The following is a 19,781-nucleotide window of genomic DNA, read 5'->3' on the forward strand; positions in this document are numbered from 1 at the left end:
AAGCATCTGACAGTTGGAAAGCCACCGTACCTGAGAGCCGATGGTCTTCCGGTGCTCCTTGTTGACAGCTGGCATTGTTCGCCGAAAAGCTCGCATGGTCATCTTCGTCAGTGGGACCTTCCCAAACGCCAGAGGCAAGGGATGCTCCTGCTCTTCTTCTTGGAAAAGTTCGGCCACCAGCTTAGACTGCCACAAAAGTAAGAAGCAAAGAATGAACAGCAATGAAATATGGAACCCTATCATGCTCCTCCAGAAGCGGAGAGAAAATACGTTATTTACCTGGAATGGGAGCTCCTCATCTAGATTGAGACAAGTTGGACTCCCAGTGTCTGTGACTTCTCTATCAGAACAGCTCGGTGCATCAATGTGAGCAACAGAGCTAGACATGGGGCAGGTCATAGAAGGTCTGACTGCTCAAAGGAAAGCAAGGTTCAACCGCGATAGTGGCGTGGGGAGCTCCTCAGACGAAGTTATGAGACTTGCTCAAAGCAGCTAGGGTATGAAGATTGGGACACATTTCAGATGAGCTGTGGAAGGAAGACCTCTGCGCAAACACCCACGAAATACAGCATGCACCCTCTGACCAAGAATGAAAGACACCTTCTAAGAACCAGAAACACTTTCAGATGGGGAAAACAGTTTTAAAGGAAAGTTAGTCCATCAAACAAGAGAAAATTGCAACAAAATGAGTCTCCAGGTTATGTACACTCAGCAGTCGAGCAACAGTTCATGGCTACTTGAAAAGCTCTTGGAGTAACCCAGGAAGGTGTCCCCAAATGTGCCTTGTATAAAACATTCTCTCCCAGAAGTTGAATAATATGTTGTCTGGTCACACCAGTGGCATATTGAAGCTTGAGGGGACTCCTGTGCAAAGTACATGGATGCCCCACTCAGGAGCTTTTAGGCCAGATTACTGTGCTGAGGGGGCCCCTGTAGCTCAGGGATCCCTGCACTGCGGGGCCTTTGATACGCCACAAAGTCCCACATGGGCGCTCACATGCCTAGGTAGGTCTCTGGTACAATTACCTGATCAGCGGCAAGGGAAAGGTGTACAGACCAGAACAAGCACCATCTCAGCTTTTAAAGTGGTGAGAACAAGTCCGTTGTGTGATCTCGCCAAAGTGCTCTTAGACAGCCTAGGAATAAAGAACGCGCTCCAACCCGCTCATGAATGGCAGAATAAAATGGAGTTTTCAGCAGGCAAACTACCCTGTTGAAGAGATGGATGTATGGGTCCAGGAGACTTCAGCAGCCCAGATCTGTATAACAAGGGGGTTCAATTTACAAATGGGACGACCTCTCTCTCTCAGCAACCCTGGAAGTCTGTCCCCAAACATACAGGAAGTGCTTTCAGCAGCCCAGGAAATGGGCTGGCCTACATAAGGTGCATTCTCAGCAGCCAAGAAAAATGAACAAAAGGACGCAAAACTTTAGTGGGGATGCCATCAAATGGGGTACACAGACTGCTCAGCACAGCTTTATGCTGAAGGAACAGAATAAAACCATGAGTAACCAAGAGTTGAGCACTCCCAACAAACAGAGCGTCATAAGAGAACAAAAGAGGTGTGAATGGGCACAGAGTTCCAACAGGTGCATCTTAAAAGAATGGTAGGTGGGCTCCACATTACTTTTGTGAGTACTGGCATTTTTAGGCTGTACAGCTTAGCCGGATAGCCACATGTTGCAATTCTTGTGTCAAGTACGTGCGGTGTAAAGGTTGAGGAGCATGACTGCAAAAATCTTCACAACGTTGCATGAGGCCTTCCATGCTACAGAAACGGGCACAAACTAATCAAGATTGAAGTACATTAGATGTTTTGAGGGGATGTTACAGTGGTGAAGACATGCAACACGTTATTGGGATGGGGTACACAAACAAATGTGGCAGCGCATAAAGTACAGAAAAGGCAAGCACCATGTCAGCAGTCCAAGAGCAGAATAGGCAAGCACCACAGCAGCGGTCCAAGAGCAGGAAAGGCAAGCACCACAGCAGCGGTCCAAGAGCAAAATAGGCAAACACCACGGTAGCGGTCCAAGAGCAAAAAAAGGCGTGCACCATGGCAGCGGTTCAAGAGCAGAAAAGGCGTGCACCAAGGCAGCAGTGCAAGAGCAGAAAAGGCAAGAATGACAGCAGGGGTCCAAGAGCAGAAAAGGCAAGAATGACAGCAGGGGTCCAAGAGCAGAAAAGGCAAGCACCACCACAGCGGTCCAAGAGCAGAAAAGGCGTACACCACTGCAGCGGTCCAAGAGCAGAAAAGGCGTACACCACTGCAGCTGTCCAAGAGCAGAAAAGGCGCACACCACTGCAGCGGTCCAAGAGCAGAAAAGGCAAGCACCACTGTAGCGGTCCAAAAGCAGAAAAGGCATGCACCACTGCAGAGTCCAAGAGCAGAAAAGGCAAGAACGACAGCAGCGGTCCAAGAGCAGAAAAGGCAAGTACGACAGCAGCGGTCCAAGAGCAGAAAAGGCAAGAACGACAGCAGCGGTCCAAGAGCATAAAAGGCAAGAATGACAGCAGCGGTCCAAGAGCAGAAAAGGCAAGCACCACCACAGCGGTCCAAGAGCAGAAAAGGCAAGAACGACAGCAGCGGTCAAAGAGCAGAAAAGGCGTACACCACTGCAGCTGTCCAAGAGCAGAAAAGGCGTACACCACTGCAGCGGTCCAAGAGCAGAAAAGGCAAGCACCACCACAGCGGTCCAAGAGCAGAAAAGGCATGCACCACTGCAGAGTCCAAGAGCAGAAAAGGCAATAACGACAGCAGCGGTCCAAGAGCAGAAAAAGGCATGATGTGCTGTTGCAAGTCAGGACTGACCAAACCCAACATGGGCTCCTGGATAGGATCCACTGGAGGTTAAAGTACGGAACCACAGCAGAGCATGTGCTCCATATTAAATGAGTGGCAGTGTGGAATGCACTACTGGGAGCTCACGTGGGCTCCTGGGACTAGAAGTAAAGGTGAGGGTGCATTGCATCACCGGAGCCCTGCTACAGAACTAGGAGGTGCCTCAGTAGACACACCCGAGCCCCGCTCGGAGGCAGTACATCTCCATAAACATTCCACAAATAGAACAGCTCGTTTGGATACATTCCAAAGGTCTCCAGCCTTTCATTGCCTCTGCTTTAATACAAGTGAATGGAAGAAATATTTTCTCCCGAGGTCTCTTTTTAAACCTCCGACTTTTTCTAAAACTTTGCCCTGAGTGTGCATTTTCCTTCATGAGGTAAAGGATGTTAATGCACGCAAACATTTACATAGATTTCTGCTTGATTGTTTTAGCACAGCAAAGCGACCAATTGGCCAAGGCTGGTTTATCATCATCTTATAAGGTCACTAAATGCCGACCACGTGTAAACGCTGCAGTGCCTCGAAGCTGTATCGATGGGCCGGCGCAGGAACACCTTTAACCAGGACAGTACACGTAGTATCGGTTGCACACAGAGTGGATCAACAGCCGAATTCACCGTGAAAACTCGGCAGAACCCGCGGGGGCGTCAATGAATCCGCCCGCCTTCGAGCCACACCATTCGTGTAGAACCAAGAGGAAAATGCCATGCAATATATGGAGATTGAATAAACGTGACTTTGGCGCCCTCTAGTGATAAAGACGTGCGTTGCGGATCCCCTCGAGGCAGCAAGTATATACCATGCATTATTGTTCAATGGTTTAGACAGAACAGGGACCATGGAGGGCAGACCTCAAGGGTGCACATTATGCTGGATAAGGTTTTAAATAGAGCGTGCCCCCTATTTCAAGAGCACTTCATGGTAGAAGACATTAACAGGAGGGTTAAACAAGATCCACTCGAGGTCTCTCAGAGCCTTCCTGGACGGATCAATCTTGGTCACACACCAGATTCGTTTCGCAACTTTGCGGGGTTGATATCCTGCAGTTGCATCTACTCTTTCTGATGGATGGTTTTGACATGACAGAAGGCAAGACTGCTTTGCATAGTCACGGTGAACAGCCATGACAACACGGGGATTACTCCGCACTACCATTACAACGCAGGAATTACAACGAAAGTCGTTGCAACGACTTTCGCTGGAGGGCGCTCTTGGATAGGGAATAGTTTAATTTTCTATCCAACTCCTTCCCTACTGTCAACGTGGGCTGGAGTTGGAATAGAAAATTCAACTTTTCCACTATCCAGCGCCCTCCAGCGAAAGTAGTAACGACTTTCGTTGTAATTCCTGCGTTGTAATGGCACGCGTGGTCATGTCATACAAACATAGTCACCAATCACGGAAGTGCTAACTCACTCAGCAGATCCAAGTAGCACACGTGGATCATAGAGAAGTCCCAAGCAGGCCTTTGTATGTCCGCCTTCCTGGCACAACTGTCTGCCCTCACCCTTCACCAGCAAAGGATCCTATAGATCGGTGCAAAAACTTGGCTCATGCAATCAAAGTCCAAGGTTGTACGAGGTGGCCTGGGATGTCGTAGGATCAGGTCTTCCAGCGCGGAGACCGTTCTCATTTCAGTTTGAAGCCATGTGTCATTGAACATGTAACAAGTGATCAATTGTTCTCATCAAATGCTCATTCCTGGAATGTATCTTTTATTCTGTAAATGTATGACGACTATCTCTGACGAGCAAGATTAACCAAAAACACACTGATAATTTAGTAACTATTTAGCTTAGAAATTATTCCAGCCATGACATAAGATTTGACTGTTCCTCTCCAAAACTCTATAATTATAATCACTTTCTTTTAGGCTTCTTTCTTTTAGTTTTAGGTCCTAAAACACATAGGAACGGTTCCATTTTAGTTATAGTGCCCAATTTAGTTAGCCTGTTTACCTTTGGCCCTGAATGGTCCTAGGTAATGGAGGCTGCTATTTTTCCTCCACTTATGCATAATCAACATGTTTGTCTTTAATGCAGATATTGCCTGTGCCTATCTTTATATGAACTGTGAAAGTCATTCAGATATAGACATCAACAAGACCCCCAATGTGAGAGCACTTTGGGACCGGTGCCTTTTTGAAGTCATAACATCCATCGCCAAAATAGTGTGGTAGAAATTGATGTAATCTCACCTATCTCCATAAGTAAACATCTGGTATGCACATAATCTAGGTCAGACATTCCTCAACTTATGTCAGAAATTAAAATTTCTGATAAGATTCAGTTTATAAGGATTGTCACTTGGCCACCTAGTTAGGAGAGAAACTTCGCCGCAGACGAGTACAGCACCAGATTCCATCTCGACCGAAGAAGTCAAGCAAGGCTTCCTGAGGCTCTGCAAAGCATTTCATTCTGCCTTCACGAACTGAAGCCAGGATGGTCTTCTCTTGTAGATGCAATTTCCTAGCTCTTGGTCTGGTGTGCAAAATATCTAAAATTATTCCAAAGCGACAAACCCTGTCGTCGATGTATGTGCACCACATCCGAAACTCAGGCTTATTATTTATTCGTCTTCTATAAATAGCATAGTGAGGGTGCAAGGGCCTTAAATTGTGATGTTACAATTTATCTGCGTTTTCACAGTTATTGAAAAACTTAGCTGCTTTTTATTATCTTCTGTGATGTTACCAATAGTAAGTGCACTAGATCAATAGGTTTTAAAATAAATACGTTGAAAAACATTCCATTTCTAGTAATCTTGAGTGCGTAAACCATTAATAAATGATTGCTTGGATTACCACTGCTCCCCGCAAGTAACCCGAAAGCATTGACACCACCGCATTTATAAACTAGGGAGAGTTCTGCGGGCCGACAATAACCGATCTTTCAACTTCAGCGCTAGTGCATTGAACTAAGTTCACCCGTGTCACCCATGGGTGTGAAAACAAACCTTGTACAATTGAACAAAAGTCTGAGACGAATATCACTGAGACAAAATGTGCCAAAATCTGATAAAGGCGCCATTTAAAAACAACAAGCATTAGCTAAAAGAAACTTTTACAGTACACCTAACTATACTCAAACTTTTTTTAATTAATAATGATAAATATATGCAATTAAGAAATTGTTCTTCGCTGGTAAAAAAATGTTTTATATATATATATATATATTTTAATTGTGTACAATATGTGCGTGAAAAAGGCACTGACAAAGCTAACTTTGCGCAGTGGCAAAGTTAAGTTCCTGTTAAAAAATTTCCTGGAGAAAAAAAGGTTTGCACCTCCAGAAAAACTGAGAAGGGATGGGAAAAAAAAAAAAAACAATCATGATTGACAGGGAAAAATGGAAATAAATAGATGCTGCCTTCTTGGAAGGGGGGTGGGGCTCGGATGCTACAGAAGGACATGCCAATGGTCTTAAGGGGGGGCTGGCACACCTGCAGGAACTAGTCCAAACACCAAATCAGAGCTGTAACTAACACTAGGAATATGCAAGAATGTTATCTAAATTGTGCGGCAAACAAGACCACTTATGCAACACCTTCTTTGGCAATATTATTTTCATCCATTGAGGTAAAAACATTTTTGGAATATGCAGATTATGTGGCCATCATTGTACAATAGTTTAATCAATAATTTATTCATGAAAATATTCTACTTCAAATCAATGCCCAGTTTTATCGGCACTTTGAAAAAGAAACCACCTTCTCAAGGTAACTACACCAAAATAAAACATGCAATATAAATCAAATACATATTAGGTAATTATACTACTATTATAAAGCAAGAACTTTGAACCTTTGAGGCGGGTAAACTCGGGAACCACAGCGCCAATACACACACCCGATACATCATTGTAATTGTCAGGGTGTGCAGATGGACATAGGCTATATAAACTATAAAAATATGCGTTATTTAAAAAATGTACCTTAAAAAAAAAAAGTAGTCCCTTCGAAGTAGCGCCGGCCGCGACCTGCGTGCTGACGTCAGGAGCGTGGGGAAGAGCGGCGTCCAGGAGCGCGAGGAGGAGCGGCGGACATGGCGCGGGGGAGGAGAGGTGACCAGCGGCAAACAGGCGGTGAGGACCGGCGGGAGGAGCGGTGACGAGCAGCAAGTAGCGGCGGAGCGGTGAACTGAGGAGCGCGGGGGTGGAGCGGCTGCTGAGGTAAGGCTTCGGGGGACCCAGGGACAATGTCGGGGCGGGTGAGGGGGTCGGGGCAGGCGGGGGACGGGCCTGGCAGGAGCCTGGGCTGCTGGACAATGTCAGGGCGGGCGGGGTCCCCGGATGCTGGACAATGTCGGGGAAGCCCGATTGCTCCCGGACAAGGTCGGGACGGGCTGCTAGTATTTGTAATACGTCCCTATGTTTGATGGGCTCTGGTGACATTTACAAGACACTTAACCTTCGGCCATGAGGTTTATGAAACCACCAGAATGCGTCAATGGAAATACTGGAACATATTACATAGTTACACATTATGTATCCCATAAAAGATCTACAGATTATAATTTCCAAATCTTGTCAAACAAATTATTTCATTAATTGAATGGGGATGAAGCAGTCATTGAAGGGGTGATGCACCCCAAGAGTAATCCCTAGGAGCAGGAGATTTGTACAGGGAGGAGAATAAAACTGGTCATTAGTCAGGAGCCAACAATGAGGTGCTGCAGCCATCTTGAAAGCACAAAGGCTCCTGGGCATGTGTGCATGGCTGATGGGCTCTTCATATACACGGTCACGGTTCTTCTCTAGGAACCCCGAACATCTGTACTCCACCTGCAGATAAGAACAATGCTCGATCAACCAAGAAACAGATAGAGCGAAAGAGGAGCTGAATTCCAAGAAATCTAAAACATGTGCACTGCTTACCATAACTAGTACATTTTTTTTTTTTTTTTTTTTTAAAGATGCACAACTTTTTTTTCTGCCCAGGACCCTTTCAGAGATGAGCATTACCTCTGCCATACAGCCAGATGTTTAGCTGCTGGGCTTTGCCAGGGCCCTACATGCCGCATGGGACTGACCTCTGCCGTGGGCAGCAAACAGCCGCTTCGCACAGCTACCCACCACTTAGCACAATCTTTATTCATTGCAGATCCCCGGTCTAAGCAGCCTCACCAGGCCCTACAGTGGAGCCTAGCAATACCAAGCATCCCTATGACTTTCACTTAGCAGTCGCTGCCAGCACCAGGGACTCCAAACTCGCGTATGCACAGAGGGAATGCTTCAAGTCTATCTCCTTTGACACCGCAGTATGTTACAACCACAGCCCTTCATACAGCAAGACGTGCAGCCTTGTACTGGCCATGCAACTTAATTTCTGTTGCAGGCTGAAAACTTCAAATGTTTCACTGATGCAAAGTTTGACTGCATATAATAAAGCATTAAATATGGACACAAGCTATTGCCCATCTGGCAGAATGTGTGCAAAGAGCAGGGTATCCCAGAAAGAAACTACAAGGCATTGAACTGGAGGCTGGGCTTTTTTTCTGCATTCCATCACAGGCTGCCGAGGTATGGTCTGTAGGAAAGTGACCCTTTTTGACATGGTCAGCCCCTCTTTTTTACTAGTACTTGATGCGATTTTGACGGAAGTGTACTGGTTCCTTATCCAGCTCCCCAGTGCCAGATCTTTCCCCAAAACCATAAATTACCTCCCCATCCCATGTTGGCAATACCTTTAGCTCCCCCTGCAAGTCCTTAGTAAATGGTACCCCTGATACCTAGGACAAGCAAGCTAGAGGGTCCCCAAGGGCAGCAGCATGTAATGCGCCACCCAAAGGGACCCCTCAGGGAATTCATGCACACCGTCATTGCAGGCTGCATGATTTAGTGCAGAGAAAAGTGAAGTCAAACTATGGCACACTTCCTGTGTGCCATGACTGAAGACACTGCATGCAGTACAGGCAAGTTACCCCTACAGTAGACCTTACAGCCCCAAGGCAGGGTGTGTGCATATATGCCCCTGGGATGTCAAATTTGAGTCTTAGATATTACAAGTGAACAGGGAAGCCATTTTAAGTGCATGTGCTGGACACTGGTATGTACGAGTTACCCAGTTACACGAACGTTTAACTGAAACTAGAGATATTTGGTATCAAACATCTTGTATTAATAAACCCACACCAAATCTAGTGATGGATTTATTAATACATGCACCCGGAGGGCACCGTGGAGAGTGCATCCTTGACCCTGGGGGGAACCCTGGTTCTACCCCCAGACAACCATCTCGTAAGTAGAAAAAGTAACTCCAATGGTTTTACAAACAAATGACTTAACTGTAACCAATCCAATTGCATTCAAACTGTATATAACTGCATTAATCTTGCAAAGTACAATTACGCTTACCTGTACCTGGCTTGGCTCTAGAAAATGAAATACAACTGAATAGGTTTATACAAGCAAATTGGTCTCAGGTTAGTCTGAGTGTGTGACATAATTTCTTGCCAGAGTGTGAACAATAAATGCTTAACGCTACCCTCTGATAAAGCCTTATTGCTCGCCCACACTACCATAAATAAGAGAGTAAGGTATTATCTACTTCAGCCTCTGGTTACCTTTGGGTATCCACTGGATTCTGTGCACACTATACCTTACTTTGGGACAGTATATACAGAGGCAGCTTCCTACAACAAGGAGCTGAAAGGGTGGCCCAAATCCAAGATGAAAAGAGACAGCACTTTGAAGCCAGACAGCAGCACCCTGCAGTCAGTTCCTTTATAGGAACCATGAGGTCCTACAAGATGAGAAGGTCTGCAGCAGACTAATGTGACACAGACTCTGCACACACCCTTCAGATGTTCCAAACACCAGCCTGCTGAGGCCCCACCTTGATCAGAATCTTCTATAGTCCAGTCGACCCTGGCTGGCACAAAGGTATAATACAGGGTGTAGTCATTAATCACCATTTCTGCGAATGTGACCAAGTAAGCAACGACAGGTTCAGCTCTCCTTTGCAACAGCGCTAAGGCACGTACGATGGGAGATTGGGTGGGTGCTCCACTTACAGTATCAGCAAAATGAACGATGATGAAGGCTGTGCTGGAGAGCCGGGGCCTCTTGAAGTGATGGCGGCTGCTTTGCAAATGCTGATCATAGAGTTTCTGAGCCCAACGCTGGTCGCTGCCTTTGAGCATCTAGAAAACAATGAGAGAGCACAATGAAGACCTCTGGGAGGTATAGAGGTTCAGCTTCAGGTCTGCAGGATTTTATTTAAAGTCCTGGTGTAGAGGGTGGTGCAAGTAGAGATAGGAGATGGTGTTAAAAGTGAAAGATAAACTACTGAAAGGCATGTGTGCCATACAGGTGGTAGAACAAACCCAATTATAAGCTGCCATACGGGTCTCAAGTTTGGGGACGTTTGGGCTCGGACACCACAGAATAGATGCCCGCAGTGACCATCATCTCTTAGAGACGTGCTTATTTTCAGCAGTGCATGCCACCTTCATGATATGTATGCTTGGCACAGTCAAGAGTCAAGAGTTGTTTTGCCAGGGGACATTGACAATACTCCGCTCTACTGTCTCCTCTCACCCAATCTAGGAGAGGCATCCTCTCCCAAATGCAAGTTTTCACACAAAGCAATAGGAATTGGCGAAGTTTAACCCAAACAAGTTGGGGCAGAAAGTATTGTGCACATCTGGCAGCACTGCATAAATCTTGCCTGGTGTGAGCGGTTCTACGTTAAAACAAGAGTGGCCTTGAGGAATGCTGTGGGAAGGTTGTTTTGGGGGTTCAGCTAGGAGTGTCTGACTACAGATCTGGGTTCTACCCATGTCAACAGTTCACTGCATGCACTATACATTGCCTAGTGCCTACTGCCCCCTTGAGAAGGCACTCACCTTACACTCCTCATCCAGCAGGTCAAGAATGCCAAGCTTTGCCTCTATGAGGTCAATACAGGGCTGGTTGTCGTAGAAATCAATGCGGGTCCAGGGGATGCCCTCCGCAACGTACTCTTCCTGTTCCAGCTTAAAGACGTGCTGGCGGAACGAAGGTGGCAAAGAAGACAACAAACAAGCGCGTCAAGGAAGGATGGTGCTCAGTGTCCCACGTAACCATTTAGCACAAAAGAGGTGGAAGCACTCTGCCCAAAATTCATCCACTTAATTCCAGTTCAAGTTCAAATACTTTTGACAAAAGACATTGTGTATTAACTAATCAACAAGGTAGATTATTATGCAAACAGCGAGGGTGTATGTAGTGCAGGCAGTATCAAGGATATATCCGGCGCTGTACGTTGTGAGGCTTCCAACTGCAATTCAGTCATTTAATGCCTTTAAAAAATGACACATTGCATTTTTTAAAGGGGAAAAAAACAAGGCCAGCCATCTAGTTCTCACAGTACACCAACGGCTATTCCCATAGGCTACCACCCCAAGTGAGAACAACCATATACATCTGGCTGCCCAGTAGGTTGTTTCCCGACCTGTCCAACTACTCAACGGGTCCGCTCTCTGCCTTACCGTGTTGAAGTGCTGCTGGAGCTTCTCATTGGCGTAGTTGATGCAGAACTGTTCTAAGCTGTTGACATCAAAGGTTTCAAAGCTGCCAGAGGAATGAAAGAGGATGGAGGTCATTGGCAAGTGGTCACTACAGGGCAAGAGCTGAGGAGTTAAGAACAGGTTTCCTAAATTTATGAAGCGCCTTGTGCCTGTGCCTATGTCTTCTGCAAGCACGCTTACGGAAAGTTCTATAGAGTGAAGGACGTGACAGGGCCACGAGTGGTCTTTGTAGCAAGACTGAAGTGGATTTTCAGAAGTGAGCGCAAAGAGGAGCTAGCTCAGGATTAGTGCTGCAGAAAAAGAACACAGGTGGTAAGAAGATTGGGGTTGGAGTGCATTTTGTCCTATGGAGAATGTTAGGCAGTGATGGTCTAAGGCATCTTTGTCTTAAAGGATGTTTGTATTGAGATGGTTGGGCGGGTGCACCTTCGCCTTGGAAGAGGTTAGCATAGGAAGATGCATGTCAGAAGGTGTGGATTGGTGCTCTTCTGCCTTGGAGGAGGTTAGCAAAGGCAATTGCATTATCAGGTGGTGTGGATTGGTGCTTTTCCTCCTTGGAGGTGGTTGGCGTAGGAAGTTGTATGTCAAAATGTGCAGACTGGTTCTTTTCTGCCTTGGAGAAGGTTAGCTTAGGAAGCGGGAGGTCAGAAGGAGTTGATTGGTGCTCTTCTGCCTTCGATGAGGTTGTATACAGGGTTGAGCATTGGATGTTTAATGATGTGTTGGGACGCAATAGTTACTCATACCGCTCCCAAATGAAACTACAAAAAACATGCACCTTGCCGCCATGCGAGAGGGATGTATTAGGTTTTTATTTTCTTCCAGGGATTTAGAGAGGTTGACTTTCAGAGACCTGAAGAAAGAGTACAGGAAAACAGTATGTGTGATGCTGCTAGTCCACACCACCATCCAAGCCCTGGCATTACTTAGAACCATTAGACCAACATTTGCAGCAGTCTGGAAAAACAATTGTTGTTGAATATTTATACTCAGCCTGACTAATCAACGCATATCATTTCAGGTGCCCGGATTTTAGCGCCCGGTGCAGAGACGGCAATTCCACGCTGGTTGGGAAATGTACATTTGAAATCGATGCAGCCGACTGGCATTCCTATAGCACACCAGTATCAAAATGCAAGGCTCTCAAACAATGCTCATGGATTGCAGCAGTCAAGGTACAGTTCAGATGGGCATTCCTCAACACTTCTGTCAAACACTACAATGACCATGAGAACATGAAGAGTTGAAGGGCAACTTCCCTCCGACTCCAAGAAGTAATGGATAGGACAGTGGCCTGTCCCGAGGCCCTTGGAACGGATTGAGTGTCTGGTGTCTTGCACTTCAGCTATTCGGGAGCAGATGTTACCCTTACTCCTTTCCAGGACCACCGCTTTTAACCCTGGAGTGTTTTCATACAGGGTGATCCAACCAACAAGATCAAGCGGACAGCACAGTCTTCAGTGAAAAAGTAACAAAAAGCAAATAATAAGCAACAGTAATGTTCATTTACAACATTTGCTAACATGTGTTAAATTATTGGACAAAGAAACGTGGAAATAAATTCTTCACTTCAGTAAACTCTGCCAAACTCCAGGGCAATCCCTAAACAAAAGCCCTATGAACGCGGTAAAAAGAGTACCAACAAGTGTAAATATATAAACTAGTGGAACAAAATTCGAATAGCAAAGCTGCATTCTATCCAGTTCAAAGGTTGCATATGGAAAGGGCTCATACAGTGCTTGTTAGAAGACCCAAGGTGGGGCTAAAATACAGAGACAGGAGGTACGAACAATAAATGTGTGCATGTATACAGAATGGAGTGGCTAACCTAGCACATGCATGCACGTTGTAGAGCGAACTTGACCCAAAAGTATCAGAGCTTTACACGAGCACCAGTTGCATTACACAAGGACACATTCATTTTTGTTAGGCTCAGGGAGATAAGTGATATGCCCAGAATCACAGGATGTTAAGCGTAGTTGCTGAGACTCAAACTCGGTTCCCCAGGTTTGAGGTCAACTGCCCTAGCCGTTAGGCCACATCCTCTCCCCATTGTTTTGATGGTGGGGTTGTTTTGGTGGTGGGAGTAAGGAGGCGCCGCAGGAGGTCCTACTCTCACCCATAGATGTCCAGCACACCGATAAAGGCTTCACGATGGGCCTTCGACTTCAGAGCACGGTTGATTCTGGATACGATCCAGTTGAAGAGCTGCCCATACAAGTGCTTGCCAAGCGCGTCCCGGGAGTTCACGGCCTGCTGCTGTGACATGTTGGTCACGTAGTTGTCCTTCACCGTCACCAGCTTGCGGTGGCATAGCCAGTGCGCCATTTGTCTCTTCTCCAGCCCCAGCAGATCGCAGAACATGCCGAGGTGCTTGTCGTCGTGCTGCGGAATGTAATGTCAGAGGAGAGACATCCGTGAAAAACCGACCCTGGTGATACACTCGAGCCCATTACCTATAGCCAGGGCTACTGGAATTATGTTAATGCGCAGCGTCTTTTGCATAATTGTGGATTTGCCACACAATCTGTCTTCTGATGCATAATCTGAGAATTTGAACAAAAATTGAAAAACTGCAGCTCAAATGGTTCAAAAGTTACAAACAAAGCAGCAACACATGTTGCAGCACAGGGGAGGTCCTTTGCAAAGGTTGACTGGTCACTTTTATGTTGGGTATGGCTATATTTAGGTGTTGAACTGGCACCAATGAGGTGCAACCTAGGCACAGACCGTGTTATCAACTGTAAAAATGACAAAATAATGAAATTCCACAAAAAGTGTCAAATTACGCGGCACATTTGCCTTTTCTTGCTGCATAATTTAGTCAACCCTGATACATAATTTGTCTCTCCTCTTTGCATAATTCCAGTGGCCATGGCTATAGCACTAAAGCACCTTAGTGTGACGTCACTGAACAGTTTGGTGCCAATTTGCTTACACAGCAACACGCCAAGGTGTAATGTCACAGCATAGTTTGCGGCAATTGGGTAAAGCAGGATGGTCTGGGAGTCACAGCAGAGGCAGTAATCAATGGGTCGGAGCTAAATGTACTTGCAATGGATACTAAAATTACCAACAAGGCACCCTTCTGGCTGCATTTATGAAATCACTAAGTAGGTAAACTGGTTTCTTTCTGCATTCTGGCCAGCAGGCCCAGAGATATGCATACACCTCCATGGATTCATGTTTCCTCCCAGAGTCCTACCTGGACAAAGGACTGCTCCCCGTGCCGGTCCTGCGCCAGGAGTTGGATGTTTCCGAGATGAAGGATGGCGGCGAGAGTGCGAAACACTTCAGACTGCTCACTCTTGCGGAAACCTGTGGAATGGAAGCCAAACCAACAATGTACTGGAGAAAGACAAATACCTGCTGAAGACACAGAAACAAACATGTGTATGTACTGTTGGCATTGAATTGTAGGATTGGTCTTCAAGGAGGAGGCAGATCGGACCTGCTCAAAGCGCCATGGGGCTCTGGGGTGAAGAGGTCTTAAGGGATCCACAAGAAAGAAGAGACTGAGCGGCCAGGGTCTAAGCCTGTAGAGCAGAAGCAAGGGAGCCGGGGCGGGAAACAAGGGAGCCGGGGCGGGAAACAAGGGAGCCGGGGCGGGAAACAAGGGAGCCGGGGCGGGAAACAAGGGAGCCGGGGCGGGAAACAAGGGAGCCGGGGCGGGAAACAAGGGAGCCGGGGCGGGAAACAAGGGAGCCAGCAATATCAACCAGTTACATTGTGCGTAAAGGGTTCTAAGTGAGGAGGCCTGTAGTAAAGGAACCCTGGAAGGTATTTGCTGTGGTAGGCAAAAAGAGATTGCGTAAGTGGTTGTTGATCAGCCGACTAGGCCTTGCGTACAAATGCCATCGATGAATGCAATGACGCAATAGGTTATTTCAGCCAGGGGGTGTCCATCATGGAAAGTGGTGTAAATGTTAAGTGGGATGGGGGAGGCTGTTGGGGGGGGGAAGCCATAGTTTAGGTTTTTCCATGACTGGCAGTGGTGTTGCCACTGTAGGAGCAATGTCGAACATAGGATCCGCAGGGCCAGGTCCCTGCCCCATTGGAGATATCCACACAACAGATTTGCATACAATGAAACTGTGGGACCAGCAATGTTCGCGGCAATCCTAAAAAATATGGCAAGGATCATCTCTCCTGGCACCAATGTGGACACTCCTGCTGCAGAAGAGGGAGACATGACTACAACTTATGGACCAGACAGATGCTCCAGGTAGGGATTGCATCAATGGAACAGCACCTTGGAATGGGCAAAGCTTCCTGAAATCCAAGATCTGGCGTTTATCGGTTTATTCTCTGGACATCGCTCAGCGTCATGCAGTCTTGCACCCTCCTTGCAAATTTCAACCCTTAAACATGGAACTCGTGCTCCTTCTGGGAAAGAGATTATTTTATGGAAATGGGAAGTATGGCACGTGAGAAGGGCTCTTCGTCCAAGAGCTGCAACGAGTATCTCACAAGGATGCGAGTGGGTGACAAGCTGGAAAGGATCCTTAATGTGAATTTCCAGCTTATATTTCTAAGCAGTGTTGAGGGGACTAAAACGCAGATAAACGTCAACTTTGGACAAAGAAGCGCTTGGTTTCACCAGGCTCGTGGCATTATAGTACTTTAAGTAATAGGCACCCTTCAACCCCAATTTCTAACTAACTTAGTCAACCTTCAAATCGGTTTTTATAAGCCTCTTTAAACTAGGGACCTTCTTCAGGTGTGGGAAACTCACTTTTGAGGAGTGTTATGCACACACTTTACGTTTGAATAAAATTAATGAAAGCTGTTAAGTGATACAAACAGCATCCTCAGAACAAGACCTGGATGCATCAGAAACAGCTGATGTGTAATGCGGCCAAGACTGAAATATTTCTCATTTGGCTCGGACTCCTATTAATTGGCCGGCGTGCTGGCCGGAAAGAGACCCCTTTCTGGTCTCATTAGATGTTGTTAAGAACCTAGGAGGTATGTTTGATAATCGGTCATCCTTCCAGCCGCAGATTAGATCTTTGGTTGTAAAGTGTTTCAGGGTCCTCGGAGCACTGAGAAAGTTCCCGTTCTTTCTTTTTCATCCAGGAAAAATGTTATTCAGGGCTGAATTCTCTCGTTTGGACCACACCAATGCCTTTTATTTAGGACTGCTGGGTTAGGTCACCCAGAGACTTCAGGCGGTCAAGGATGCTGCTCCGCGACTTTTCTTTAATCTTGCTCGGAGAAGCAGGGTCACGAAGCATCTTCACACTTTGTACTGGCTGCCAGTCAGGAAACTAATCCTTCTCAAGACCCCAGGGCTGACTTTTCATGCTCTACATCGGATTGGCCAAAGTTAATTGTCTAGCAGAATCCAGTTCTACTACCCGGGTAGGAGCCTTTGGTCCTCGAACAGGGCCTTGGCTAAGGTCCCTGGATTCTCTGGGGTTAGGGCTGGGGTTGGTGGTCTTTTTCTTTACTCCGAGTGGAATGAACTCCCAGTGACTCATCAGCAGGAAAGCTCAGAGCAAACTTCAAAAAGTTCCAAAACAAATGTTGCTTTTTAACCAGTTTTAACCAATTTGCTTACTAACTAGCAGCAGGACACTCTTAGGAGCATCTGTGCACTTTATAAATCCCCCTCATCTTCATCAACTCTAGCAGGGCCCTAACCAACCCTTAAATTACATGTTCCATTTACTATAACTGGTTAAGAACAAGTAGAGTGTTATAACCTCACTTCATGAAAATAGTCAGCGTTCACTCTTACACCAGAGGTCAGCCAGCAGTGGACAATAACACCAGGAGGTCAGGCAACACCTTCCCACTCCCTTCGACTCCCACTCCAAACCCAATGGCCTCAGATATTATGGTTTTGTATTTTTGTGGAATGATGCACATACCTAGCAGAGACAAGGCGTTCCGAGTCTTTTCCAGATCAGCCACCTCATCCACCCCACTGATGCGTAAATTCTCTCCCTGGTTGGTGTAGTGAAAGTCCTCTGCTCGACCTATTAATAAAAAATAATTTTTAAAACCAACGCTTGTATCAAATTTCACATGTATCTGGAAATATTACGAAAGAATTTAAGAGGCACCACAATTTTATACTCAAAAATCCAGTATTTTATACAGTCATAGATTTGTTTCACAGAACAATTATATCTAATGCATAATATGAAACATCTAAAATGGAAAAATTGAATATGTGTGGTTATATAATACTTTGTAAGACAGTTTTGACAAACTCAACTACAATCTTGATCATAAACTGTTATTTCACAAGATATGCATTCCAACATATTCCTGGATGAATTCTTGCATGCCAGAACAGACATGCTTTGCTCTGGTCGCTTTCTCCAAAGTGCAAGCTGCCGTTCAATTCCTCTTGTGCAGCCAACATTTGTTAGAGCTGTGATCTTATCTAGTAGATCTCATGATTTCTTCTATGCCTTCGTGTGAATTCAGAGCGGAACATACTCTTTTTAACAGCCAAATTGACTTCAATTAGTCTCATATTCATGGTACCAATAACTTAGATAATCGTAGCGAAATCTTTATTGAAATATTTCAGTGCTCAATTTGAGCCAGTTGTTTCCGGTGCTCAGCACTGGCACTTCAATGTTAACACCGGCCCTAGTGACAGTCTGCCACACGGTGGCGCTGTGTGGCTAATTTAGAGAGGACCACAACAGTCAATTATTCATTTAAAATGATTATTACCTGCCACCCAAGCCATTCCTTTTGCAATGGTGACCTGGAACAGTCGGACTTGCCACACTTGTGAGAGTGCGGTGGTTAGTAGTTGTGTTACTGCTATCATTAGCAGCATGGCAGGGGCAATATGTGGTACAAGCTGCAGTGGTTGGGAAACGGCCTTTACAGCACGGGCTGAGCCACGAGTGCAGTTTACCCACAAGCGGAACCACGCTTAGCAGTCCGTGGTCTAGATGCTGGAATGCGTGGGCAGAAAGAGGAAAGATCGGGAGAGGACGCGGTCAGGTAAGTGCAGCTGGGGAGGTAGTTTTTGGGTGGGGTACTTTAAGGCTGGGGAAATGCAGGCTGCTTGTAGGGCATGGGGCTGGATTCAGGGTAGTTTATAGGGCATAGGGTCAGTTTTCAGGCCGGGGGGAAGGGATAAATTACAGGGCTGGGGCAGTTTTAGGCCTCAGGAGGGGGGCTGGATTGGGGTAGTTCACAGGGATAGGGGTCACGTTTTAGGGCTCAGGGAGGGGGCATGCAAATAAACTCACTAACTAATAAATACTTAGAGGATTCTAAACATCTGGCTTGGATTCCACCCCGTTTGACCTCTGGAGATCCCCCCCCCCCCAATTTAAGAACTTCCTGGAGACCGATTGGTAGCCCCGGTGCAGTAATAGGACTGGGGCAGAGTCAGTCTCCTCCCCCTCTTGCAGTGAGAGGAGAAAATCTGATGGTCCTACATCTAATCCAGGGAGCCAATCACCCAGGAGAGTAAAGAGGAGTTTTACACACAGGATCCCAAATGGATCCATTTTTATGACAAAAATTTGAGCCAGAATTGTATGAGGGGGCTGCCCCCCCCCTGATGCTCTGTAGCATCGGGGGGGGCTCTGTTGCATCAGGGGATTCTTCGGGGTCACGTTGCTGGACCTATGCCGTAAAAAGCACAGGTAGACTCCTTTCGCTCCATTCAGTTTAAACATATGTTTATGTCAGTCTTTGGAGATAGTTCACCTCATCCAAGAAGCGCCGGTTATAACATGCGGGACGCAGTCTGAGATGATCTTTTGCAGTTAATGAGGCAGAAACAACACCTGGGGCAAAGAGAAGAACTCGTGATACCCCTGCGAGGTGGCGGGGCAGATGCCAGCCAGAGAGTGGTATGCTGGGCTGGGCAGTTCAGGTCACTAAAGTCAGAGGTGTGGACACAGTCCCTGTAGCTTGTGGTAGTCAGCCTGCTTCTAGGCACCTTGAGATCAGAAGAGTATTGAGGCTCCTGGGAGCTCATACACCTCCCCCCTCGCCCCAAGCCCACCTCCACGAAGGCTTCAAGGGATGCCCTCACGTAGCAGTTCATAGTTCAAGATTCTCCAAAAAGGCAGCTTGCCGCCAGCTTGCAAGAGGAAGCAGCGCCAGGTCCTAAGCCCCGATAAAGAACACCCTTGCCAAATCTCCTTCTGAAGTGAAGACCAAAACAAAATGTAAGAAAATTAAAGTATTTTGCCCTGAGGGCCAGTATTGTAGTGTAGTAGGCCCTGCCTTCGACAGTGCCCTAAAGGCGCCAGAGCTGTTTAGATCCTAAAATTCTAGGACTTTAGTCCTTTTGTTCCCGTCAAGGTTGTTTATGGAGCAGTAAACTGAGAGGAGACTACCCAAACGGGGTCAGACTCTAGGGTTTCAGTGCAGAGGAGGTGTGGACCTCTACCCCCAACAGATGGGGAGAACCCACAGGGGAGGAGACCCTACTC

At 46.5% G+C, this 19,781-nt stretch overlaps 1 protein-coding gene across 1 annotated transcript in view; it reads right to left on the reverse strand.

Moving 5' to 3' along the window:
- LOC147673315 (unconventional myosin-Vb-like) overlaps positions 1–19,781 on the reverse strand; it is a 131,011-nt gene that overhangs the window by 73,520 nt on the left and 37,710 nt on the right. The window contains exons 8-15 of the mRNA XM_086947145.1: positions 17,232–17,339; positions 14,561–14,673; positions 13,475–13,740; positions 11,317–11,398; positions 10,693–10,833; positions 9,859–9,987; positions 7,567–7,627; positions 31–209 (exon numbers count right to left, since the gene is read on the reverse strand). Coding sequence (XP_086803271.1) covers positions 31–209; positions 7,567–7,627; positions 9,859–9,987; positions 10,693–10,833; positions 11,317–11,398; positions 13,475–13,740; positions 14,561–14,673; positions 17,232–17,339 — 1,079 coding nt within the window. The remainder of the gene's footprint in view (positions 1–30; positions 210–7,566; positions 7,628–9,858; positions 9,988–10,692; positions 10,834–11,316; positions 11,399–13,474; positions 13,741–14,560; positions 14,674–17,231; positions 17,340–19,781) is intronic.

This window comes from Lissotriton vulgaris, chromosome 12 (genome assembly GCF_964263255.1).
Source record: "Lissotriton vulgaris chromosome 12, aLisVul1.2, whole genome shotgun sequence".
Classification (NCBI taxonomy): Eukaryota; Metazoa; Chordata; class Amphibia; order Caudata; family Salamandridae; genus Lissotriton; species Lissotriton vulgaris.